The 24513-nt window shown below is 33.9% G+C and overlaps 1 protein-coding gene across 20 annotated transcripts in view; it reads right to left on the minus strand.

Moving 5' to 3' along the window:
* Positions 1–2366: 2366 nt before the first annotated feature.
* Positions 2367–24513, minus strand: part of TFEC (transcription factor EC) — a 226521-nt gene continuing 204374 nt past the window's right edge. For 17 of the 20 annotated variants that reach the window (XM_055347455.2, XM_055347453.2, XM_055347462.2 and 14 more), the window contains 4 exons: positions 23192–23248; positions 19484–19559; positions 10540–10687; positions 2370–9573 (listed from right to left, as the gene is read on the minus strand). In XM_055347455.2, the coding sequence (XP_055203430.1) occupies positions 9193–9573; positions 10540–10687; positions 19484–19559; positions 23192–23248 (662 nt within the window). In that variant the 3' untranslated portion in view covers positions 2370–9192. Of the gene's footprint in view, positions 9574–10539; positions 10688–19483; positions 19560–23191; positions 23249–24513 lie in introns of all 20 variants that reach the window. The other 3 variants (XM_004046083.5, XM_055347469.2, XM_055347473.2) reach the window with 3 other exon arrangements.

Here is a 24513-nt window from a genome sequence, read left to right on the forward strand (position 1 = left end):
AACCCTGTCTCTACTAAAAAAAAAAATACAAAAAATTAGTCGGGCTAGGCGGCGTGCGCCTATAGTCCAAGCTACTCGGGAGACTGAGGCAGGAGAATGGCTTTGAACCCGGGAGGTGGAGCTTGCAGTGAGCCGAGATTGCGGCACTGCACTCCAGCCTGGGCGACAGAGCGAGACTCCATCTCAAAAAAAAATATATATATATATATATGTATATATATATATGTTTTAACGTCTGGTAGCCCTTGACTTTTCTCATTACTTTTATTTTTCAGCTATTTCTTTTATTTATTTGCTTATCTTTCTTTATAAAGTGTTATGGCAACTTGTCTTCTTTACAAACACCTATTGGCTTTTCTATTTATATCCATAAAATGTATGAATTTACATAGGGAGAAATGATACCTTTATTTTGTCTTCCTATCCAATAATATAGTATAATTTTCTACTTATGTAGTTTCTTTTCCTACTAGGTTTCTTAAATGATATACGTGGGCTATTAAAGAAAAGAGGCAAAGTGTTATTGAGTACTATTGGGCATTCATAGACAGTGTGGGAGAGGTACTTAAAAGAGCAAACTGCTAGCTGTAAGCACACGGTTAACTATATGCTTAAAACTAACAAGAAAAAAACAAACAAGAAAAACCCCTTATCCCAGACAGGGACAGTAAACTAGCTGGGAAGGGTAGCAGTAAACTAGCTTGGTTCACTGATACAGTGAACCACACACACTTAGACACACACTGAAATATACACTCTCTTACTCTGCCTAGGAGAAGTGACACAAAGGTCCTCTGACCAAGTGCCCCTTTCCTGAGTTTTCCTTAGTACACAAAACAACCTGGGTTTTGTGTACTAAGAGCCTTTTTAAAGTAATAACTCCAAATAAATCCAAATCTTCTGAAACCCCAGGGTATTAAAACCATTGATGAGCCCCCTGAATGAATAATTGTAAACTCATTGGATGCTTGTGCTTAAAGGACCTCTCCCCCTTCTCTCTCTCTCACCTCCCCTCTGTACCAAGCTAGCTCTTGCTCTGCCTTGAGGTATCAGTTTCCCTGAGACTGGTGTAGATGCACCAATGTTTGCTTCCATAATACCCTTAGCTCTGCTACCATCATATTTACTAAACCTTATTGGAAGATTTCAGTGACTTTTGTTTTTTATGTTCTCTTCAGCAACAACCACTGTTCCTTGGGAGATGCTCATTAAAGGAACAGTAAGTGAATCAATGAATGATTGTAGAACAGGAATATTCTCTGTATCAAGTTTTGCAAAAGTTAATGTTATTTTCATTTCTCAAAGTTATAAGCCCAAAGAACACAAAAATTCCTATCTCACTGTAATAGAGATAATTGCAAAGAAAGATTGAAAGGTGAACATTTCAGTGAATGGTCACAGCCTTGAGTGAACACCGTTTTATTATCTGATTGAAGAATTCGACACTTGCATACTTTCCTTACCTAAAATTACCCATCACTTAATTATTTACTAAGAAAATAGCATGTTAAGTGATGTAGAATAAAAGAAAGCTAAGGTATATGTTTTGCCTCCAGTGCCCATCCATCTAGTGAGAAAGGTAATGTATGTATTAGCAATACAAAGATAAACGGCAATACAAAGATAGAATTTAAGTACCAGCTGACTGGAATTGCCAGAAAAGACAATGGTGACGTTAACTGTTGACTGGGGTGGTGAGGGAAAGCCTTCAAAGTAGGAAAATGTTGAGTAGCCTTGTTAGATTAAAGAACAGAAGACCAGATGAATATGGGAGTTGCCAAGACTGACTTTCTTTATTGATCTGGGGACCTGTGTGGAAAAAGTAATAAATCTACGTCTCAATTCTACTTTTTTATATTTACCATATAATTTCTATTTACCAATGGAAATTTAATGCTAGAATAAATAATGCCTCAGATATATCCTACTTCCTGTCCTTAGGAATATCAGAATCGATTTTACACAACTACCTACTGCTTCTAACATTACAAGTGATTGCAAAGTCTTGAAGAACTTAGAGGCCTGCTTGTTCCATATAAATATATGAAGTAACTATTTCTTAAGAGATAACCATGTAACTCAAGCAATATTTTTTCTTTACACATACGCACAACATCACTCTTCACTTGTGTAAGCAAATAAATTATAATCTCGACTATAGTATTGGTTTTCAGCAATTTAATTTTTTCTGAACATAGCTTTTATTCTATTATAATGCTTGAATGACTCACATGCAGTGTTTCCAATCCACTTTTCCTGGCTTGTGAAACTTTTTAACAAAATGTTAGCATTTGCAAGCACCAGATGTTTTGACATAAGGAGAAGCAATATGTAAATTTTAATCCATGCTAGGAACAATAGCCTGCAGGCACCTTTTTCTTATTACGTGAATCATATACTTAACCACAATGTGGTTGAGCCTATCAAAATCATTACTGTCTCAAATGTAATACTTTTGTCTTATGGTTGCCAATTAATGAAACTGATACATATCTAAAATGATAGGCATCCATTACTTAACCAATAAGCCTTATTGTATTTTACTACTTCACTACCACTTAGCTAGAACTCCGCAGGTGACAGTAATAACTTTTTAGAGGGTTTTAATCTTCCTTTTGGTGGTCAATAAAATCAATGCTTGTATTAGATCTTAATGTTTTATAGCTGAAAATATTATTTTACCAAAAATATTAAAACCTATTACAACTTTTTTCATCTTTTCCACCTTTAAACTCAACTCATGGTAAGGAGTATGATGTATGATACGTGTGTGTGTGTGTGTGTGTGTGTGTGTGTTTCTAATAGGAAAGATTTGGAGACAGCTTCAGTATTTGCTACATGTATTTTCCAATAAAGAATAACATATTCTCTTTAGCTTAAGGATTTTTCTAGGGCTAAAAGAATAACAAAGAACATATTCTTATATGCAGTCTTTTCTAATATTGAAGAATTATAAAACGTTTTAAATAAGCTCCCACATGGACACATATATGTATGCCCAAACACACCACAGATGTACATACACATACAATAAACAATCAAGTATCAAAACCATTCAGTCATCCATATTTTCAGCCTATATACTGTTTAAGAAAAGTCACCCTGACTTATTTTTACCTGTATTAGATTATTCTTTCCATACAAAGATTATTATAATGATCAGTATTTTGGGCATTGATAATACTTTAAGAAAAATATTCATGACATTACTTTTTTTAAAAAAGCAAAGAACCTGTATTTGAACATAGAATACCACCCTTTATGGTTAACTCTGAGCAGTCCTGTTTTAGTATTTTAAAATAAAGTATGGAGGGAAAAATTTCATAAACATGGTATTAAATATTAGAAAGTCTTAACACAACTGAAATCCTTATTAATTTCATTATCAAAGGATAGGTCTAGTCAATACCAATTAGCAGCTTTAAGATGTTTTACATATTAAAATACAGTATTCTATTTATCCTAGATTGTCTGGGGACCATCTAGTATATTAAAAGGTTTTGCAGAGTTTCTTAGTGATTTCACTGCTACCATTATGCCTGTTAGCAATTTAGCAACATTCTGATAAATATTTTCCATAAATCAAAGCCATAACAGCATGGTGAAGCAGATGGCAGGAGACCATATTAAAGAATGTAACAATTATTTTCATTAATAGGGAAATATTGAATCATCATTTTCAGCATGGACTATGTAGTGAGTAGTTGTCAGCTGTGATGTCTGGTGACTGTTTTAAATATCCTTTCAAATGATTAACCCACATTCTCTGTTTTCCAGTGCAGTCTATATACAAAGGCAGAACAAAAACTGTAAAACATTTCATAATTATAGTCTTTCATTTAATATATGCAAAGAAAATATTGGTACATTTTAAGGTATTTTTACAAAGATTTTTGTATGTATTAAAGTACACCAAAGTTCTCCATTTTCTTAGAAAATAAGACACATTACTTTGTTATTAAAAATGAAAAATAGCAATAATTACAAATTCTACAGTCTTATTAACAATGTTTTCTTGATCTAATCAATGTCAGATTAAAATTATAGGAATGTTACTTCAGCTATTTATATATGTAAAACACTATTAAAGTCAAAGATTTTTAACTACATAATAATTATTAAGATTAAATAGCTGAATTAATTTTAGCCTTGTATGCCATAAGCAACTGCTATGCTGTTAGATAAGATTCTTGAATTTCATTTGCTTTTAAAATTCAGTATCATATTTAAAGAACAATATGTAACTTCTTGATTATATATAATTCTTTCAGCAAAATCAGTCTCTTCTTTTATTTGTATATTTTGTCTGCTACATAAACTACCAGCTTTAACACAAAAACAAAATTTATTTCTATGGAAAAAATACAGTGACAATATAGAATTTTTGCAATAAAACAGTAGTGCAGGGATAAAAGAGGTAGTATTACAAACACAAAAGTCTTTACTGTTATTCTTTATGCCTGTTGGATAATGTAAGAAAAAGACATTTTACAGAGAATTTCATCAGTAGAAAACACAATAGAAGTCATCTGATTATGCAGAAATACACATAAAAATCCCTTTACAAGCAGATAAAAAGTTCCCTTTTATGTATAAAGCAGTAGACAATAGTATTTCATCATTAAGTTGGTTGAATCCTGGGAGATATATTTTTTAATCAAAATAGCTGTTTTCAGATAATCTCCTATACATTCAAATTCTCTATGGACCTCAGAGGGAAAATGTAGCACTGAAAATTTTAAGAAAAGCTATTTTTTCTGCTTTTGGATTGTTTCCTTGTTTTCAAATTAGAATTCATACAAACAATAAAACATTGGAACATCAATGCACAATAACATAGGAGATCAGTAACACTCGAAATGTATTTTGTATTTATTAGGTAAATGTAATGAAATCTCTGTATATATGTATACTAAGTCAAACTGACATACTTAACATATAGGGCACTGGAGGGATAAATGATGTAATTCCATGTAGCACACAGAGACTATGCCATTATCAATACTGAAACAAAATTCAATCCTTCGGGTGTCTTTAAGAAACCCAGATGGTTGATCTTGCGCTGATAACACAGTGAAATAATTAATTGATTCCAGTTTTATTCCACATCTTACATATCAGATGGTCAGTAAATACCTAAAATGTTTGAATAGGGTCAAAGACATTGTAAAAAAATTTGGAACACTTAGTTATGCCATTTATTTATTTGAATGTTTAAATTCCACAATATCCAAACAGGAAAAAAGTGTTTCCATGATGCCTTGAAGTATAAGAAAATTCCTATATGACTCAGTTTTTCAAAATAAAATAAAAATATATTCCTTTTAAAGTTGTGAAATCTAATTCCCCTCATGACATTATGGTAAATGAGCACACCAAATCAAGACATTCTTTGTATCTATTTTTTAAGTAAGAGCTATTAAATATTTGATTTACAGTCATGTAGGTGGGAAAAAATGAGTTGAAAAAAAAAGAGTAAGGCTATTTCTCAATGTCCCCAGCTCATCTGGCTATTTATTATTTAGAGCTTTTTTAAAAACCTATATAAAGAAAGCCATGGCCACTGATATGCCTATACACTGAGAAAATACCATCTGTACATATATTCTCCATTTGACATAGGAAAAATTCAAGAAGAAAAGGCACTAAAGAAAAAAATTGTAAAGAGCTGTATCTACTCATAGGAGGTCATCATTATTTTAAGATAATTGGAAGTTGGAAAGGGCTATTTAATGTGAATCCAAGAAAAAGCAGCCAATATTTAATAATATAAAAAATGATTGGATGGGATATTTTGTTAAAAAAAGAATGAAAAACAATAAAATTATTGTATCTTACTTTAAAGGAAGTTTTATTATAACTGTAATTATGAATTAAATCTTTAAATGAAAAGGGATAATTGTATATTAATTGAATGAATAAATCAATAATTATGCATTAATAGTCCCATTACAGTTGATGCTTTTTGTGACAGCATTGTTTGATAAACATATGCCTCTTTTACTATTATGAAAAATCTCATTTCTGCAAAAAATATTCTAGAGAGTCAAATTTTTCTAGAGGTCTACCTTGTTTCTTAGATACTCAAATAATTTGCTTTTAAATTCACACTATTTTTGTTTGGAAATTTATTTGCATCATTTCAAAATGTTATGGTCAGATGTTTATAATGCTCAGTAATTATAGTGAAACTGACCCATATATAATAAATAGAAGGCATAGTTTGCTGAGTGGGGAGGACATGTTTGAAAAATGACTACTTCATAAATGAACAACTTTTTTAGTGAATAATCTAAAGTTTGGTACACTATTACTTTCCTATGCAACCTCATCATTATTAGGATTGGGATAATTATATTTAGATTTACAAGTAAGGGTCCCCCCCATTGTTATACATGACATTAACTGCATACCTAAGAGACCTGATTCAGGAATTTTTCACTTGGGATTCAAGAAAACATTCAGGAGATCCCTAAGATCTCTGAATGCATGTGAATTATTGTCCATATAAACAGTTCTATACTTTTCTAGGGAGAGGGTTTATAACTCACTAGATTCTCAAGGTATCTGCCTTAAAAAGTTAAGAACTACCATCTAATTAATTTTTAACATATTTCAGTTGACCGGGACACAGCACAACTCTTTACTCTCTTTAAAAATTCATTACCCTTTTTACAGTTCCCTGACATCTCATAATCTGAATGTAGCAGCAAATATCAGTTCCCTCTCCAGATCTCTTGTGTCCAGGCTCTATCATCCTGTGCCAAGTCCTTATCTCAGCCAAGATTGTGAAGGATAGGTTTCAGGGCCCAGTAGTTGTACCTTAACAGAATGGAAAATAATGACTGAGTAATGACATCATCAGTGCAAGTCTACTCAAAATATGAAGAAATGAGAAGAGCAGATAACATGAGAACCGAAGCCAGTCTCTATCTAATAAAGTGGTGTGTTTTCTATGAACTCCAAAATATATTCCTTATCTGTAATTTTTAACATTTAATCAAATTATCAACTCAGATAATGAAGTGGAATTTTGTTATAAAATTAAAAGTATGTAATATCTTCTTGAAAATTATTGAGAAGATGTATCTAATAGCTGTTTCACATGGCATATTTCAGATGAATTTATCTATCAGGCTTTAATGACTGTACCCAGAAGTTAGTAATTATTTTTCCATGTCAAACAATAAAATTATTTTAATTCTCCAAATTCTGAGCAAATGATATAAGCTAAGCCTGAGATAATTATTATACCATAAGGATTTACTATTTTTCTACTTTTATCAGCATTAGGGTCTCACATTTTATAGTGACATATTTTCCATGTGAGAAGCAACTAAAAGATCCTTTCAAAATTTATCCCAAAGCTTAATATTCATGAAAGATTACATCTCACTCGTTAGTAATATATATTTTAGTTTTCAGCATCCTCCCTGCTACTAAAAAGATTTGTTTCTATTATATTAATACTATATTATTTCACCATAGTTTTCTAAGGGCCTTCACAACCTGTTGTCAGTCTTATGCTTCAGAACTCCCCAACAGACATCTTCTAGGGCATCCAGATCTTTCTAATGAAAGTCCTATAAAGATACTTCCCCTATTATTCTCACTTTTATCATTTGGTTGATATTATTCCTTTATATGCTCTCACTTTCACTCAATTAATGCCTTTCAAAGAGAAGTCAAATTCTGCTGTTCCCATAAAGTTTGTCAGTCATTTTCATTTTCTTTGACCTTCTGTATTTACAGCTTATGCTTAGATTTTTTATTCTATATGTCTTCTATATTTTGTTTTTGTTTTTCATGCATTCTCATAAACTACCTTAGGAGTAAGACCCTATCTTTTTCAACTCTTCTACATTTTCTCAGGACTCACTGCAGTTCTGAGTATGCCTCCATGAATACTCATTGATCGGATGATCACTCTTGGAGGTCCAGCACAGAGCAACGTGCTTGGTAACTTAATTTCCTAACCTAAAAGAAGCGCAAGAGATAAAAATCTAAATGAAGCATCATAGTTATAAGTGCTTATAATAAATGCTAACAGTGCAACCAAAGATCATAGGACACTCTAAGTGCTTATAGAAATAGAACCTTACGTTCCTCTCAGAACTGAAAATAATAAGAAATAGTTTGTTTTAATAATTATTTTGTCAATTGGCAATTCAATTTTCAATATTTTATCCATTTGTAGCAAAACCAAATCAACAACTAATTGATTTCTGTCCAATACTGATGAAAAGTTTTAAGTACCTGAAAACTGTCCTTGTAGGGGACATTTTATATTTTATTTACTACAATTGATGATCTGACATCTCTTCTTAATAAGAAAAGAGAATTTGGAATGTGATTCTGATGCAGTCAGAAGAATGAAGAAAACAAAAGAACATATACTACCTGAATTATGTGAATACGTGTAGGTGTATGTTTGTGTGAAGGGAGACAATTCTGGTCCATATTCCTGAGGAAAATATTCAATATGTTCCTTTTCCTGAACAGAGACTGGAGATATAAATATGCATGGATGCTTTTAGAATTAGTGTAATTGAACCAACTACAATAAAATGAGGATCTAATTTTAGTAACCAATGTTTTTATAAGTTATCCATATTTTATTGTGGAAAATTCTCACATTTATTGTAGATTTGCCTTTCAACCACAAGTGACAGATAATCTATTATACATTTATTTATCCTATAAAGTTTGAACTTTAGACATGTCTACTAGACAATGGAGAAAGGCAATGAACACCTGATATGTTGATCTTGATTCTGGAAGACTGATGTGAAAGTTGAAGAGAAGATGGAAATGAGTAACTAAGAGACTGTATATTTCAGTCGTTTAACACTTTGCAGTCATTAGTTCCAGTAGTACACCACCGAGTTGCTGCTTTTAAAACATCAATAAAGAGCTATTCCTTATGCTGTACCTCTTTCCAGGAAAACAGAATTTAAGTGGATTTGGACTCTGTAGTCAAAGAAGAAAACACCTTTTTTTCGCCCTCAATAATTCATTAACACTATGATTTTTCTTCCTGCGAATTCTTCTGTTGCTTCTATCAGTTTTTCATGAACAACACATTCCTTTAAGAAAAAAAATAAGCCAAAGCAACATATGAAACACAGAGCATAATTGCATAGCACCAGCATAGAATTGCTTTCCAGTTGATGAATTGGGTCTGTTTATTTCTTATAATTCATCACCATCATCTGAGCTAAAGCTACTTCTCCTACTGCTTTCTTTGGAAACTGCAGGGGAAGTGGCAGATAGCAGAGGATCTGTTCCAAATGGAGAGATTGTGTCATCCAATAGCATGCCATCCAATCTTTGTTCCTCTTTCAATGCAGCACTAAATGATAAATCTGTGAAGTATGACAAAGGATCAGAAAAGGCTACAGCTTGATCACAGAGCTCAGGGCTTGGCCCCTGAGACACAGTCAGTTGTTGGCAATAGTCTACTGAATTCTGTTCAGGATGGCTCTGCCGTTTGGTGACATGAGCACCTAAATCAACCGTGCCAAGTGAAGCCAGGGTTGGCAGACCATGAGTACGAGCCTGAATTTCTAGTTCCTGTAATTTCAAACGAGAATCATTAAATAATGTCTTTGAAATTGGATTTAACACTAGAGAATAAGCCAGACATAGAATCAAAATATTAGCAAGCATTTAAAATGAAGAGTAATACAATACAAATTATGAATAATCTTTGCAAATAATGAAATTGATACATTTCTGATGCATGAAAAATAACTCTGAGAAAATTACTCAGATTTTTTTTTAAGTTTGGTCTCATTGTTCTACAAAGGTTATGACTGATGATAGTTCCATAGTGGCTCAGACTACAATACAGCCATTTGAAGATAGCAGAAAGTCATCTATTTATTCTTCCTGATTAATTTCTCACTGTAAATGCAGGACCTTTTCATGGAAACAGTAAATGTTTTACCTGATGCTAAGCATACTCACATTTTTAAAAAATCTTGAGAGTTATAAAAGCCCATGTTTTGATATTTTGGATTATATGAACAGATGAGAAGTGACTTACTATATACTGTCACAACATGCCTTGAGGCAATGAAATCCATAGCAATGTTGGAAAGAAACGAAAGAAGGAGGGCAGAATTTAATGTCCAATATAATGTAGAGAAACAAATGTTCTACTTAGTATTATTATTTGATTAGGATAATAATGTGTGCATTTATGAAATGAGTTATATTTTATGCATTTTGTAATTTGTTGTTGTCATTATATATGTGTATATATATATATACATACACACATACACACATATATACACATATATGTGTATATATGTATATACATATATACATTTTCAGCCACCTTGATCCTGGATTTCTAGTCAAATCCTAATTGAAACAACCCAATTCACGAACTTCTAAAAAGCAGTAAAATTATCCTTCAAAAGGAAAAATAATTGTTAATAAGAGAAAAAATAAATGAGACCAATGAAGAAAACTGATGACAGCTGAGTCATGTGTAAGCTATGTGGCTCATGGCAACATTCTTATAAAAACCTGAATCCGAAGTAGAAGTCGCCTGTTAGCCTGCTCTAATTTCTTCTGTCTGTGTTCTAATTCTCGGGCTCTCTGTTGTTCTTTTTGTAGCCACTTGATGTACTCCACTGATGCTTTTAGAATGGTTCCTTTGTTCCAGCGCATATCACTGTAGAACGGAGAGATAACCTTTTCACAATTGTGCATGTCAGCAGAATTCATAAGAACTTACAAAATCTTTTACATTAATATGAAATAATGATTTACATGACTATTATTCACTCTTAGATATTATTGCTTCTGAATAGAAATTTTAATAGAATAGTTAAGAAGCCCTTATATAGTAAAATTAATCCCAGAATGAAAATAAGTGTCAAAAGAAAGTAATAAAGTGACTTTTTGTGGGAGAGCTAAATGCAATATCATGATTCTACCATTACAGTTTTTATATTTTTAGTGAAAATTGCTTTTATTATTAACTCCAAGATTAAAATCTATGTGCAGTATTTCTGCATTAATGAACTAGGAAATGTACATTACCGAGGACTTAAGCCTAAATTTTTTAAGATCATTTCAAATGTAGCAATCTTTTAACCTATTTTCTAATAAGGTTGCTTTTATGTTTCTAAGAAAAAAATAAAGTCCCTCCTGAATGGTGATCCTGAGCAATTGTGAAACAAATCAGACTCTGGCAACATCACTTTACATAATAGAGCAAACTTTCTAAAACCATTCAGTCATTTTTTTGTATACAAACATCATCAAAACTTCTTAAAAGCTTGATGTGAATAGCTATTTTTAAATACATTTAAGATAAGAAAATATAATTAAACATTACTGGATAACTTTTTAGGCTATAGCATAGAAGAAATCATTTCATTAAAACTTACTTTTAAGACAGGAGAAATTAAAGATATGAAATTGTGGAAGAGGCTACTGATTTTGATATCTGAAAATATACATTAATGAATGTAATAATGCATGAGAACTAATAATATGTTTGGAGAATGAGTCCAAAGTAATTGCTAAATGTTAATCAGAGTTGTTGGAAAACCTGGATACATTTTGAATTTAGAGTCATGAGATGTTTTTAATATAGCATAAAGTACACAGGTAGGGAAATATAACATTTTTCTACATATATTTTTGGTGATGTGACAATGCCATTAGCAGTAAAATATTAAAAGAAGAGACATTTTTCTACCAGCAGGTGAAAATGCTTACTGGAACCTGGATAAGAGCTCTGTTCTACTGCAATGCACCAAAACATTGTCAATGGACATCGCAAGTTTGAAAATGCTTTGTCATTTCTTTAAGGCTATAATGGCTGTTGGTCTCATTCCACTCACAGGGGGTGAGGGGAATGGGTGGGATGGTGGTGGTGGGAAGGGTGGGGAGAGACAGTCTATCTTTGGTGCTAAACCAAGTATCTGTAACTGAAACGTGTAATGGACTCTAAACTAAAATTTAAGTAGTAGCAAAAGCCTTATGGACCCTTAATTGGTGTCATTTTTTCTCATGGAAAGAAAAACTTGAGGACAGAGGAACAGATTTAAAAAAAACGATAACCCTAGCCATATTTGAAGTTTAAAGTACTATTAGTTCAAAAACAAACCTTCAAAATGGTAGTAGAGAACACACAATGAGCCTCCCTTCAATTTGTACCTGATGTCACTTACAATAATTTTTTTAAGTTCCTCTATTTTAAAGAAATTTAATGTACAAGATTCTTTCCTATTTATTTTTTATATTTACTAAAGAGACTTCTGCCTCTCCCAAAACAATTTCAACAAAGTAGGCATTACAAATATTATATAGGGTGGTACCATATAAACACAGACACACCAATAAAGGCATGGCTAAAGAATGAATGTTGATAGTTGATGCTGGCCCTTCATTTTCTGCGCAACAATTTTTTAAGATCTTAAAACTTTGGTGGATTAAAAGCCTGAATGCATTTACAGTCAGAGCAGATAATACAAATGTATAAATTGGAGTAAGGAGTGCTACCAGGCAAAACTATGGAAAATGTACAATCTGTTGTTATCTTAGGAGTGTACATCCACTTAAAAGCATTAAAAAATAATTTTAAAAAAAGATTTTAAAAAGAAAGAAAATAATACTATGACAGGTCTGAATTTTTTTTTTTTTTTTTTTTTTTTTTTTGCTTCAACATTTTGTGACTCCTGACTTAGAAAGCTTTGTCAGGTCTCATATTCTACACCAACTATCATTCTTACACAAAAGCAGGAGGAATTTGGTTGTAGAGGGGAATAAAGATTAAGTAAAAAAACTTCAAACTATTTAGAAAACTTTTTACAGTGCAAAAACAAGAGTAATAGAGTAATTAATGATCTAATAATACTTTTAACTTTCTACTCATGTAATTTTTGTAAACATGGCTCACAAAAACACATATGGACAAAAGTGTTTCCAAGAAAGCTAAAGAGGACAACTACTACATGTTGTAGAAGCTCTTCACTCTTTCTCTTTGCTTTTATTTTTGTTTGGGTTTTGTTTTGTTAACACCGGTCAAGAGATTGTCATTGCCTGGTCATGTTTTTTTCATGTAATTTTCTCAACCTATACATCTCAATTACAGCTGTTCTCTATATTACTTTTCCTTCTGACCTCACCATTTTGACCTGCAAAGAAATAGAACTTTCTGAATATTTTGATACATAGAAATAAAAACTTCATAGAATTCAAAGTGTCTTCAGTTATTAGCTTTTATTTCCTAAGCCAACTCCAAAATATATTCCAATCATGAGCTGGAAAGGTACTCAAAGGCCAACCATGCCACAGTTGCTGCTATATGCCCCAGAGTATATGGTGTTTAGGAGATAAGCCCCAGGTTTCCTCTCTCAATTCAGTACTCTTTATGCCAAGCTGTGGCTTTCCCACCTTGCAAATGCATCTGTCATAAGAAATACGCTTTATATAGTGACTTGGCAAACTCTTAGTAAATAAAACTGCAACAAAGATTTCACAGGGCTTTCCTATTCTCTTTACATGTAATACTCTCATATTTTCAATGCTATTCTTCCTTTTTTGTTTAAAATGCTGCATTTGTCTCATTTGAGTGATTCCATGACTCGTTAATAGGTATGGCACATAATTTAAAATATCTCATACTAGATAATTGTATAGCCTTATGTACTTTTTATTTTTTAAAAACTGTTCTTAGTCATTTTAATGGTTGTAGTCACCTGTTCAACAAGTTATTCAAAAATGTGCTAAACTCAAACTAAAATCTTGTATGGTCTTTTTTTTTTTCAGATCCACTGTTTGTTAATTTCCTCATTGTCATAACATAATAATGTCATTTCTTCTTTTATTTTCTCACCCTCAAAGTAAATTTGCCTCTTCTATGCTACCCTTCCCTTTCCCAGCATTCTTGTTTCCTGTGACTTTTAGATTATCCCTAATAACATTTGAAAATTTGACAAATGGATCCAGAATAATTTTGTCACGTAGATGGGTACTCCTTAGTCCATGGAGCCAGACCTTGGTTCTCAGGTAAAGTCATTTTAAGAGGATACACTCTGGATTCAATCATGGGACCCTCATTGCTAAACCCTAAAGAGGGACACTGGAGTAACAGGTGAGGCCACAGCAAGCCGAGGAATAAAATGTATTTAAACAGAATTAGTACTGAGATTTTTGGAATGTCACACATTTCAGTGAAGTGTCTTCTCTACCTGTGATATACGGAAAAATCCATGTATAGACATATTCAACATCTAATTAATGTGTTTTCCATTAGACCCCAAATAAATGTTATTTGCCTACATACAACACAATAGAAATAAAACAAATAATAACCCTCCTTTCTGAGATTCATAAGGAAGAGAAAAACAATGCTTGCAATGCAGTTTTCCCAATTCTGGTCTATCATAAATTGAATTTTCATATTCTAGACCAAGGGTAGACAAACTATGGCCCATAGCTTATGTTTGTCAATAAATTTCACTGGGTGAGGTCAAGCTCATTCATTCCATGTTGTCTGTGTCTGCTTTCATGCTACAATGCCAGAGTTAAATAATTGTGACAAAGACTTTTGTATGGCCCGCAAAGCTTGAAATATTTACTATCTGGCCCTATACAAAAAGTACTTACCATCCCATGTTCTAGAAAATGAATTAGAACTAGAAAGGAGTCTTTAGATAAAGTTTTTATTAAAATTTGGAGTAATAATCTCTCATAAAACTTTATAACTTGCAAACTATTCCCATACACCTTATTTGATTTTATTTTTATAAAAACACAGGCATATAGGGAAGACAAGTGTTTTCTTTAGCTAACAGAGTCACATGTTTAGAGACTTTAAAAGATTTGAAGAGTTTGGAGTAGAGTCTAAATTAGGCCTGAGCTCTTCAGACCCTAAATGTCTTCACAATCTAGTATGTACGTAAGGACAAATATTGCATTCCCTTTTCTAACAAATTGTTGAATTGTCCAAATAAATGAGCAAATTTGGATTTAGAGAAAAAGTGCTTTAAAATCTCAGAAACATAACTTGTGTGTGTGTGTGTGTGTGTGTGTAGGGTCTTGTTCTACCACCCAGGCTGGAATGCAGTGGTGCGATCATGGCTCACTTCAGCCTTGAAATCCTGGGTTCAAGTGATCCTTGTGTCTCAGCCTCCTGAGTAGCTTGGAGTACAGGTGCATGCTACCATATCAAGCTTGCTCTTTCCTTCTTTCTTTCTTTCTTTCTTCTTTCTTTCTCTCTTTCTTTTCTTTTTCTTTCCTTCCTTCCTTCTTTTCTTTTCTTTTTTCTTTTCTCTTCTCTTCTCTTCTTTTCTTTCCTTTTCCTTTCTTTTTTATAGAGGTAGGATCACACCCAGGTTGATCTTGAACTCCCGGCCTCAAACAATCTTCCTGTTTGGTCCTCCCAAAGTACTGGGATTACAGGCATGAGACAACGTGCCTGGCCCACAAGTATCACTTTATCAAGCATGATCATTTCCGGATAATGAATAATATCCAGTATTTGGAGAAAAAAGTTCTTTTTTAATTTATTATTATTATACTTTAAGTTTTAGGGTACATGTGCCAATGTGCAGGTTAGTTACATATGTATACATGTGCCATGCTGGTGCGCTGCACCCACTAACTCGTCATCTAGCATTAGGTATATCTCCCAATGCTATCCCTCTCCCCTCCCCCAACCCCACAACAGTCCCCAGAGTGTGATATTCCCCTTCCTGTGTCCATGTGTTCTCATTGTTCAGTTCCCACCTATGAGTGAGAATATGCGGTGTTTGGTTTTTCGTTCTTGCGATAATTTACTGAGAATGATGATTTCCAATTTCATCCATGTCCCTACAAAGGACGTGAACTCATCATTTTTTATGGCTGCATAGTATTCCATGGTGTATATGTGCCACATTTTCTTAATCCAGTCTATCATTGTTGGACATTTGGGTTGGTTCCAAGTCTTTGCTATTGTGAATAATGCCGCAATAAACATACGTGTGCATGTGTCTTTATAGCAGCATGATTTATAGTCCTTTGGCTATATACCCAGTAATGGGATGGCTGGGTCAAATGGTATTTCTAGTTCTAGATCCCTGAGGAATCGCCACACTGACTTCCACAATGGCTGAACTAGTTTACAGTCCCACCAACAGTGTAAAAGTGTTCCTATTTCTCCACATCCTCTCCAGCACCTGTTGTTTCCCGACTTTTTAATGATGGCCATTGTAACTGGTGTGAGATGGTATCTCATTGTGGTTTTGATTTGCATTTCTCTGATGGCCAGTGATGGTGAGCATTTTTTCATGTGTTTTTGGGCTGCATAAATGTCTTCTTTTGAGAAGTGTCTGTTCATGTCGTTCGCCCACTTTTTGATGGGGTTGTTTGTTTTTTTCCTGTAAATTTGTTTAAGTTCATTGTAGATTCTGGATATTAGCCCTTTGTCAGAAGAGATAACTAAAATCAGAGCAGAACTGAAGGAAATAGAGACACAAAAAACCCTTCAAAAAATTAATGAATCCAGGAGCTGGTTTTTTGAAAGGATCAACAAAATTGATAGACCGCTAGCAAGACTAATAAAGAAAAAAAGAGAGAAGAATCAAATAGATGCAACAAGAAATGATAAAGGGGATAACAGCACCGATCCCACAGAAATACAAACTACCATCAAAGAATATTACCAACACCTCTATGCAAATAAACTAGAAAATCTAGAAGAAATGGATAAATTCCTTGACACATACACTCTCCCAAGACTAAACCAGGAAGAAGTTGAATCTCTGAATAGACCAATAACAGGAGCTGAAATTGTGGCAATAATCATTAGCTTACCAACCAAAAAGAGTCCAGGACCAGAAGGATTCACAGCCGAATTCTACCAGAGGTACAAGGAGGAACTGGTACCATTCCTTGTGAAACTATTCCAATCAATAGAAAAAGAGGGAATCCTCCCTAACTCATTTTATGAGGCCAGCATCATCCTGATACCAAAGCCGGGCAGAGACACAACCAAAAAAGAGAATTTTAGACCAATATCCTTGATGAACATTGATGCAAAAATCCTCAATAAAATACTGGCAAAGTGAATCCAGCAGCACAACAAAAAGTGTATCCACCATGATCAAGTGGGCTTCATCCCTGGGATGCAAGGCTGGTTCAATATACGCAAACCAATAAATGTAATCTGGCATATAAACAGAACCAAACACAAAAATCACATGATTATCTCAATCGATGCAGAAAAGGCCTTTGACAAAATTCAACAACGCTTCATGCTAAAAACTCTCAATAAATTAGGTATTGATGGGACGTATCTCAAAATAATAAGAGCTATCTATGACAAACCCACAGCCAATATCATACTGAAAGGGCAAAAACTGGAAGCATTCCCTTTGAAAACTGGCACAAGACAGGGATGCCCTCTCTCACCACGCCTATTCAACATAGTGTTGGAAGTTCTGGCCAGGGCAATTAGGCAGGAGAAGGAAATAAAGGGTATTCAATTAGGAAAAGAGGAAGTCAAATTGTCCCTGTTTGCAGATGACATGATTGTATATCTAGAAAACCCCATTGTCTCAGCCCAAAACCTCCTTAAGCTGATAAGCAACTACAGCAAAGTCTCAGGATACAAAATCAACGTACAAAAATCACAATCATTCTTATACACCAATAACAGACAAACGTAGAGCCAAATCATGAGTGAACTCCCATTCATAATTGCTTCAAAGAGAATAAAATACCTAGGAATCCAACTTACAAGGGATGTGAAGGACCTCTTCAAGGAGAACTACAAACAACTGCTCAAGGAAATAAAAGAGCATACAATGAAATGGAAGAACATTCCATGCTCATGGGTAGGAAGGATCAATATCGTGAAAATGGCCATACTGCCCAAGGTAATTTACAAATTCAATGCCATCCCCATCAAGCTACCAATGACTTTCTTCACAGAATTGGAAAAAACTACTTTAAAGTTCATATGGAACCAAAAAAGAGCCCGCATCGCCAAGTCAATCCTAAGCCAAAAGAACAAAGCTGGAGGCATCACACTACCTGACTTCAAACTATACTACAAGGCTACAGTAACCAAAACAGCATGGTACTGGTACCAAAACAGAGATATAGATCAATGGAACAGAACAGAGCCCTCAGAAATAATGCCACATATATACAACTATCTGATCTTTGACAAACCTGAGAAAAACAAGCAATGGGGAAAGGATTCCCTATTTAATAAATGGTGCTGGGAAAACTGGCTAGCCATATGTAGAAAGCTGAAACTGCATCCCTTCCTTACACCTTATACAAAAATCATTTCAAGATGGATTAAAGACTTAAACATTAGACCTAAAACCATAAAAACCCTAGAAGAAAACCTAGGCATTACCATTCAGGACATAGGCATGGGCAAGGACTTCATGTCTAAAACACCAAAAGCAATGGCAACCAAAACCAAAATTGACAAATGGGATCTAATTAAACTAAAGAGCTTCTGCACAGCAAAAAAAACTACCATCAGAGTGAACAGGCAACCTACAAAATGGGAGAAAATTTTCGCAACCTACTCAAAAGTTCTCAGTTTTAATGAAATATTTTCAAATCATTATTAACGCTACAGATTCCATGTTTTCACTTTTTTTTTTTGAGATGGAGTCTTGCTCTGTTGCCCAGGCTGGAGTGCAGTGGCATGATCTCAGCTCACCACAACCTCTGCCCCCTGGGTTCAAGCGATTCTCCCACCTCAGCCTCCTGAGTAGCTGGGATTACAGGCATGCACCACCACACCTGGTTAATTTTTGTATTTTTAATAGAGACAGAGTTTCACCATGTTGGCCAGGATGGTCTTAAACTCCTGACCTCAAGTGATCTGCCCGCCTTGGCCTCCCAAAGTGCTGGGATTACAGGCGTTCGCATTTTTAAAGAAACATTCAACATTTTAAGTTAACACTTTATTTCTCAATATTTACAAGAGTAAGTAATTTGTTTGATGGACATTTTGTGCATACAGCACAAAGCCTGGTCAGCATCAATCAATATGCTTTTATAATTCCATTTGTTCCTTGTGTGTCTCCAAAATTCAGGGACCTTGGAAAATCTAACAGTTCTATTTTCACTTGCACACAAATTTTAAATTGGAAGAATTGTTATACTCATAAAAATTGAATATACCAGTCAGCATCATAAGTAGTATTTGACATTATCACTAAATTTGACAATATTGTCACCATACAGAAAGACTCACTATGAACTGAGGAAAAATAACTTATTTACTTCTTATAGCTCAAGAGGACAACTCTTAGTAACAGCCCTGATGCTCAGTAACAATCAGACTGGAATAGACATTTTAAAATGAGCCCAGCAATAGCCTCATTTTTGCCATAAGCTGCTTAGTTTCCTAGTCATTGGTTCTCTCCTCCCCTCTTCCCTCCCATTCATTTTGGGGGTCTTTAAATTATAACATTATTATAGAAATGATTGTTGAACTCACGGATCATTAGACTTTGGAATAAGAGTGCCAAGCTCCTTGATTCGGTAATTAATATTATACCTTCTTCTTCTTTCAACTATTAAAGAAGAAATATTATTGATTATTCTCATTAATGCACAGTTCACTTTTGGTCAGCTGTAAACATTTTTAACGATCTTTTAAAAACAATGGGAAAAAAACTTTCCATTTAGTCAAAAGATAATACTTCTCAAGAATAAAATAAAAATTCTTATTCTAAAAGTAAAGGTTTCAATATCAGAATTATAAATCTATGATTTACACTGTTTTAAAAACATTTTGTCACAAAACATTTTTAAAAATTCTTTAAAATACTATAATACTCATAATGAAATGTGTGTAAGTATATATTAATATGTATATCTGTTTGATTATTTCATACATTGGCAATTTGTCAGTCCATCAGGATAGTAATCATTCGAGGTCGTGCAACACTCTTTACTCTTCTCATGTACTGTCCTCAAAGCCTAACGCAATGTTTAGCACATAGTAGGTCTGTGTATCCAATTAGACTCTATGACCTCCTTGAGGGCAGGGACCTAACTTACTTATTTTTGTATCACCAGAGAGCTTGACTTATAGGAGGTGGTAAATAAATGTATATTGATTAGACTGCAAATTTATTTTTCTATTTTAGTTTCCAATAATATATAAATAAGTAGTTTTTATACTTTGGCACTCTTTAGACACACCTGGAAGGATTGTTAAAATAGATTTGCACCACACACTTAAAGATTCTAATTTTAGTGTGTCCTGGAAGTAGGGGGACAAGAGTGGGCAAGAATTTCCATTTCTAACAAGTTTCATGGTGATGCTGATACTGTTTTTGTAGGGCCAATGCTTTGAAAACTGCTGATATAAGCTCTTATTCAGAGACTGTTTTCTCTTTTTGCATTTCCATACATTCATTGCTTATGGCAATTTTCTGAACATCGTAAATGTTCAACATGCAATATACATCTGTCAAATTTCCTGTATTACTCTTCTCTAAGAGCAGTCTTCTACTCTATATTCCTAATATCAAGAACCATAACATATACTTATACATGGTATCTTTTTCAACAGATATGTTTAAAGCTTTTGGGGAAGTAAAGGTAGAAAAGGATATGAAGAAGAAGGAAAATATATTTTTTTAAATGTTGGAAAATACTTAAACAGTTCACATGTGAGAATTATGAACTGCTACTAGAAACAAGGAAAGTCATCAAAGACTATCAATTGCCTTGATGAACTTACTCTACAAAGCAAATTACATGAATGAATTTGACCTTTAGGAATAATACATTGTGATTCCTCTAAAATGAGAATATAATTGGTTCTGGTAAGAGTTTATTTTCCCTCTTCACCAATCCTATTTCCCCCGTGCATAGAACTCAAATAACAGCAAAATGACACCACAAAAAACACTGACTAGAAAATAAAGGTAAAGCTAATAGAAACATATATACACACATATAATACATATATACTTATATAAAAATGTATATAACATATGCATATATAAAATAATAAGAATTTCTTAATAATTTTGTGTCCACACACATTAACTCTTATAAGCCAGACTTTTAAATACAAGATGAAGAACAACTATGAAGGAAGTTCAGAGTTTTTTTTCTCAAAATAAGGGACTGTTTCTGTCCTGTCACATTTCTTTAAGATATTTTATTTAAATTTATCTTATGTAGCATGTCAGAACCTTCTTCTCTACTCTTCTTAGATAGTAGTCTATGAATTTTTAAATGGCTAATTATAATGAGAAATCTGGCTCCCAATGGTGTTCATACCTAGTACTAGTTATTTGTAAAGGAGTCAAGTTTTAAGAAATTACTAAACTACTTCATGTCATGGCGGTTTCACTCTTCACAAAGTTTTTGACATATTCACTTAATCCTGTACTTAGATCCAGGCAAGAGAGGCTCTTACTCTGATCAATATTTAGAGGAAGCACTCTTGCCTTCTCTGGCCATGCCTCTCTCCACTCAGCAAGGCAGCCACAGGGCTAAGGGAACCCTTCTAAACTATACTCTGGGTTATCGGCACAAGCAATTTCCTCCCTAATTCCCTGAGTTCACTTCCAGAGCCTGTGCAGGCCACCTCCCTAGGTCCATCCTCCTGAAGACCGAACATGACACCAACGTGCTCACTGGGGGCCCCAGTTCTGACCAATGGGCAGTTGTTTGCAGGGCTGTATATGGAGCTTGAATGTACAGGACAGGGTGTTCACCGACACATTTGAGGCCGCTTGTAGCACAGAATGGAATAGGGGTTGCAGAAAGAAGAGTGGGGGGCTGCAAGCTGAGAGCTGACACTGCCCTGCCCTGACATTTTCACGCCAAACTCCTATGAGCTGAAAATTCTAAATTCACTCCTGGCCTCCGGGTCTTTATGAAGAATGGAACATAATTTTATGTAAACTTCTGGTAAATTGGACTTACTTTGTAATTTTGCTACGATCATCACAAGTTTTTAGGGTTTTTCTAGATTCATTCTATTTAAAACTTATAATGTTTTTAAGTGTTTGTTTCCTCCAAAAGCAAGATGATGTAGCAGGTGTATCTAGATTAAGAAACACTTCGATAATGGATATACAGGACACCATGTTACTCTACATTAAATGACTTGTTTAAGCTGCAGACACAGAAAAGAGAAGGTAGGATTAAGGTCAGTAATCGTTAAGTGGCTGATTAAGAGAAAAGTCCATAGTTCCTCAATTTACTAATCCCTTCTCTCAGCCATTAGCTCTCCCCACTCATAATCTGGACCAAAGTTATCTGCTCTGACACTAAAGCCTTTGAGAATAAAATCATTTCTCAGAGGACTGTTATGACCACGTTCCAGCTCTTGTCTTACAGTCACACACTCAGCAAACATCACTGTGACACAGGCAGGTGCTTTATGAACAGATGCAGGTTTCACAAGTACGTGTATACTCAATTTCAGCTAGCGATACATAAGGAAATTAGTCATTAGTTTTAGGAATTTGCAATATTTTATTTATTTTAATTTCATTCTACTCTGTTCTCAGTTTTTGATTTGGCTTCCAGAACGAAAAGGCTTCACACTCAATTAGTCAAGCTCACTTGAGACAGTTACACATTTAAGACATGACCAAGCATTCTAAAGCTCAGCCTCGCTGCCAATCTACTTTTCTTGCCCGATTTCTCCATCTCATATGACCTGTTATCAGAGTCTAATTGACCCTTAGGAAGGCATGAGGGCTCTATTTGTTCCAGAGGTGAAATTCAGCACTGCAACACAGCAATGCCTTTCAGATAATATATCATTAAGAAAGGAGGAGCAAATTGACACAGAAAAATGAGAACCTGGAGTTAAGTTTCTTATTATTTAAATGTTGTACATTTTCAAAAGTCACTTTTATCTCTTTAAATCTTTGAGTCAGTGAGTCACAACAGAATTCAAATGTAACCAAATGCACTCATCTCAGTCACAGGTAGCCTCCTTGGAAGTGAATGAGCAAAGAGGGAATTCGAGATGTTTCATTTTGTGAAAATAGATAGCTTTTCTGAGAGCTCACATTGTTAATATTTCCCAAAATAAATCAAGTTGTATGTGCAATTAATTTTGGCCATCTGACATCAAAATACTCATGGAGTATAATAAAAGACCACACACCTTAACCTCTATGCATTTCCTTTTGCATTAATTTTATATGGAAAAATATATACTCACTGAGGTTGTGGTTGTCCTTTTTTTGTCTCTCTTTTGCTAAAGCTCTAGTGTCAGTTTCTGATCAAAAGAAAAATAATAAAAACCATGCTTAGTTCTACCTTAAAACCCCTCCACGCAACATAATTCAGGACTCCTAGGTGAAAATAAAATATTATTTGCCCCAAAATGGTACAATAATATTTTTGATGCAAATATTCAGAAATTTGGAAAACAGTACTCTTCAGTGAAAGGCAATGGCAAAGCTTTTAGGCTCTGGGATAATAAAAACGGAATTTATTTTCTGGCCCTCCATTTAATAGCCATGTGATCTATTGCCACACTTCTCTGTGTTTCAGGCTCTTCATCTGTAAAATGACTATAATACAATACCTACCTTAAAATCATTGTGATAACCAAAAGAAATATAGTATACAGAAAATATAGTATTCAATTATTATTTTCAGAATTTTGAGATTCAGAAATTATTCCAACCTAAATATTTTATTAGTAATTATTATTTCTACATCCCAAGAGTTGCAACTCACTATATTTCTCAAATATCCATATGAAACAATTCCACACTTTCTTCCAGTAAATGGCACTTCCCTGTATATATGGTGTGGTTGTATTTATATGACCATCAATCTCCAGGATGGCCTACAATGATTCTTAATTTGTAGTATTCACACCTTGTAATTCCCTCCCACATTAAATAAATAAGGCTGACCTGTGAAGCCACTAGCTTGTTGTGGAAATGACTAGTATGGTATCCAAGGCTAGATAATAGGAGAAATTTTTAACTTTCACATTGGCATCTCTTTGATCTCTAGTTGTCATGTCATGAGGACACTCAAGCAACCCTATGAAGAAGTCCAAGTAGTCAGGAACAAAGACCACTTGCCAACAGGAAGCACTATCCTACAAGAACTTGAGTGAAACACCTCGGGAGTGCATCCTCCAGCCTCAGTCAAGTCTCAGGTGTCTGTACTTCTGGCTGACATCTTGACTACAGCCTCATAAGAGATTCTGGTCTGAACGAATTCACTAGGCCACTCCTGGATTCTTGATGCTCAAAGACTGAATGAGATTATAAATGTTTATTACTTTGAGATTATAAATGTTTATTACTTCAAGTTGCTAAATTTCAGGAGTAATTTGTTGTTATGCAACAAAAATAATACGATATTATTAGAGTTATAGTTTAAAAAGTTAATAAAATAATACATTTTATTTAAATGTATTTATTTAAAACTATAGTCATTAATTTTAGTCTGAATAATTTGGATGCATAGACATTTTTGAATTATTGATTGAGCTTTAAGAGTGGTCATGTTGTATTTATT

The sequence above is a fragment of the Gorilla gorilla genome, chromosome 6, assembly GCF_029281585.2.
Source record: "Gorilla gorilla gorilla isolate KB3781 chromosome 6, NHGRI_mGorGor1-v2.1_pri, whole genome shotgun sequence".
Taxonomy (NCBI): Eukaryota; Metazoa; Chordata; class Mammalia; order Primates; family Hominidae; genus Gorilla; species Gorilla gorilla.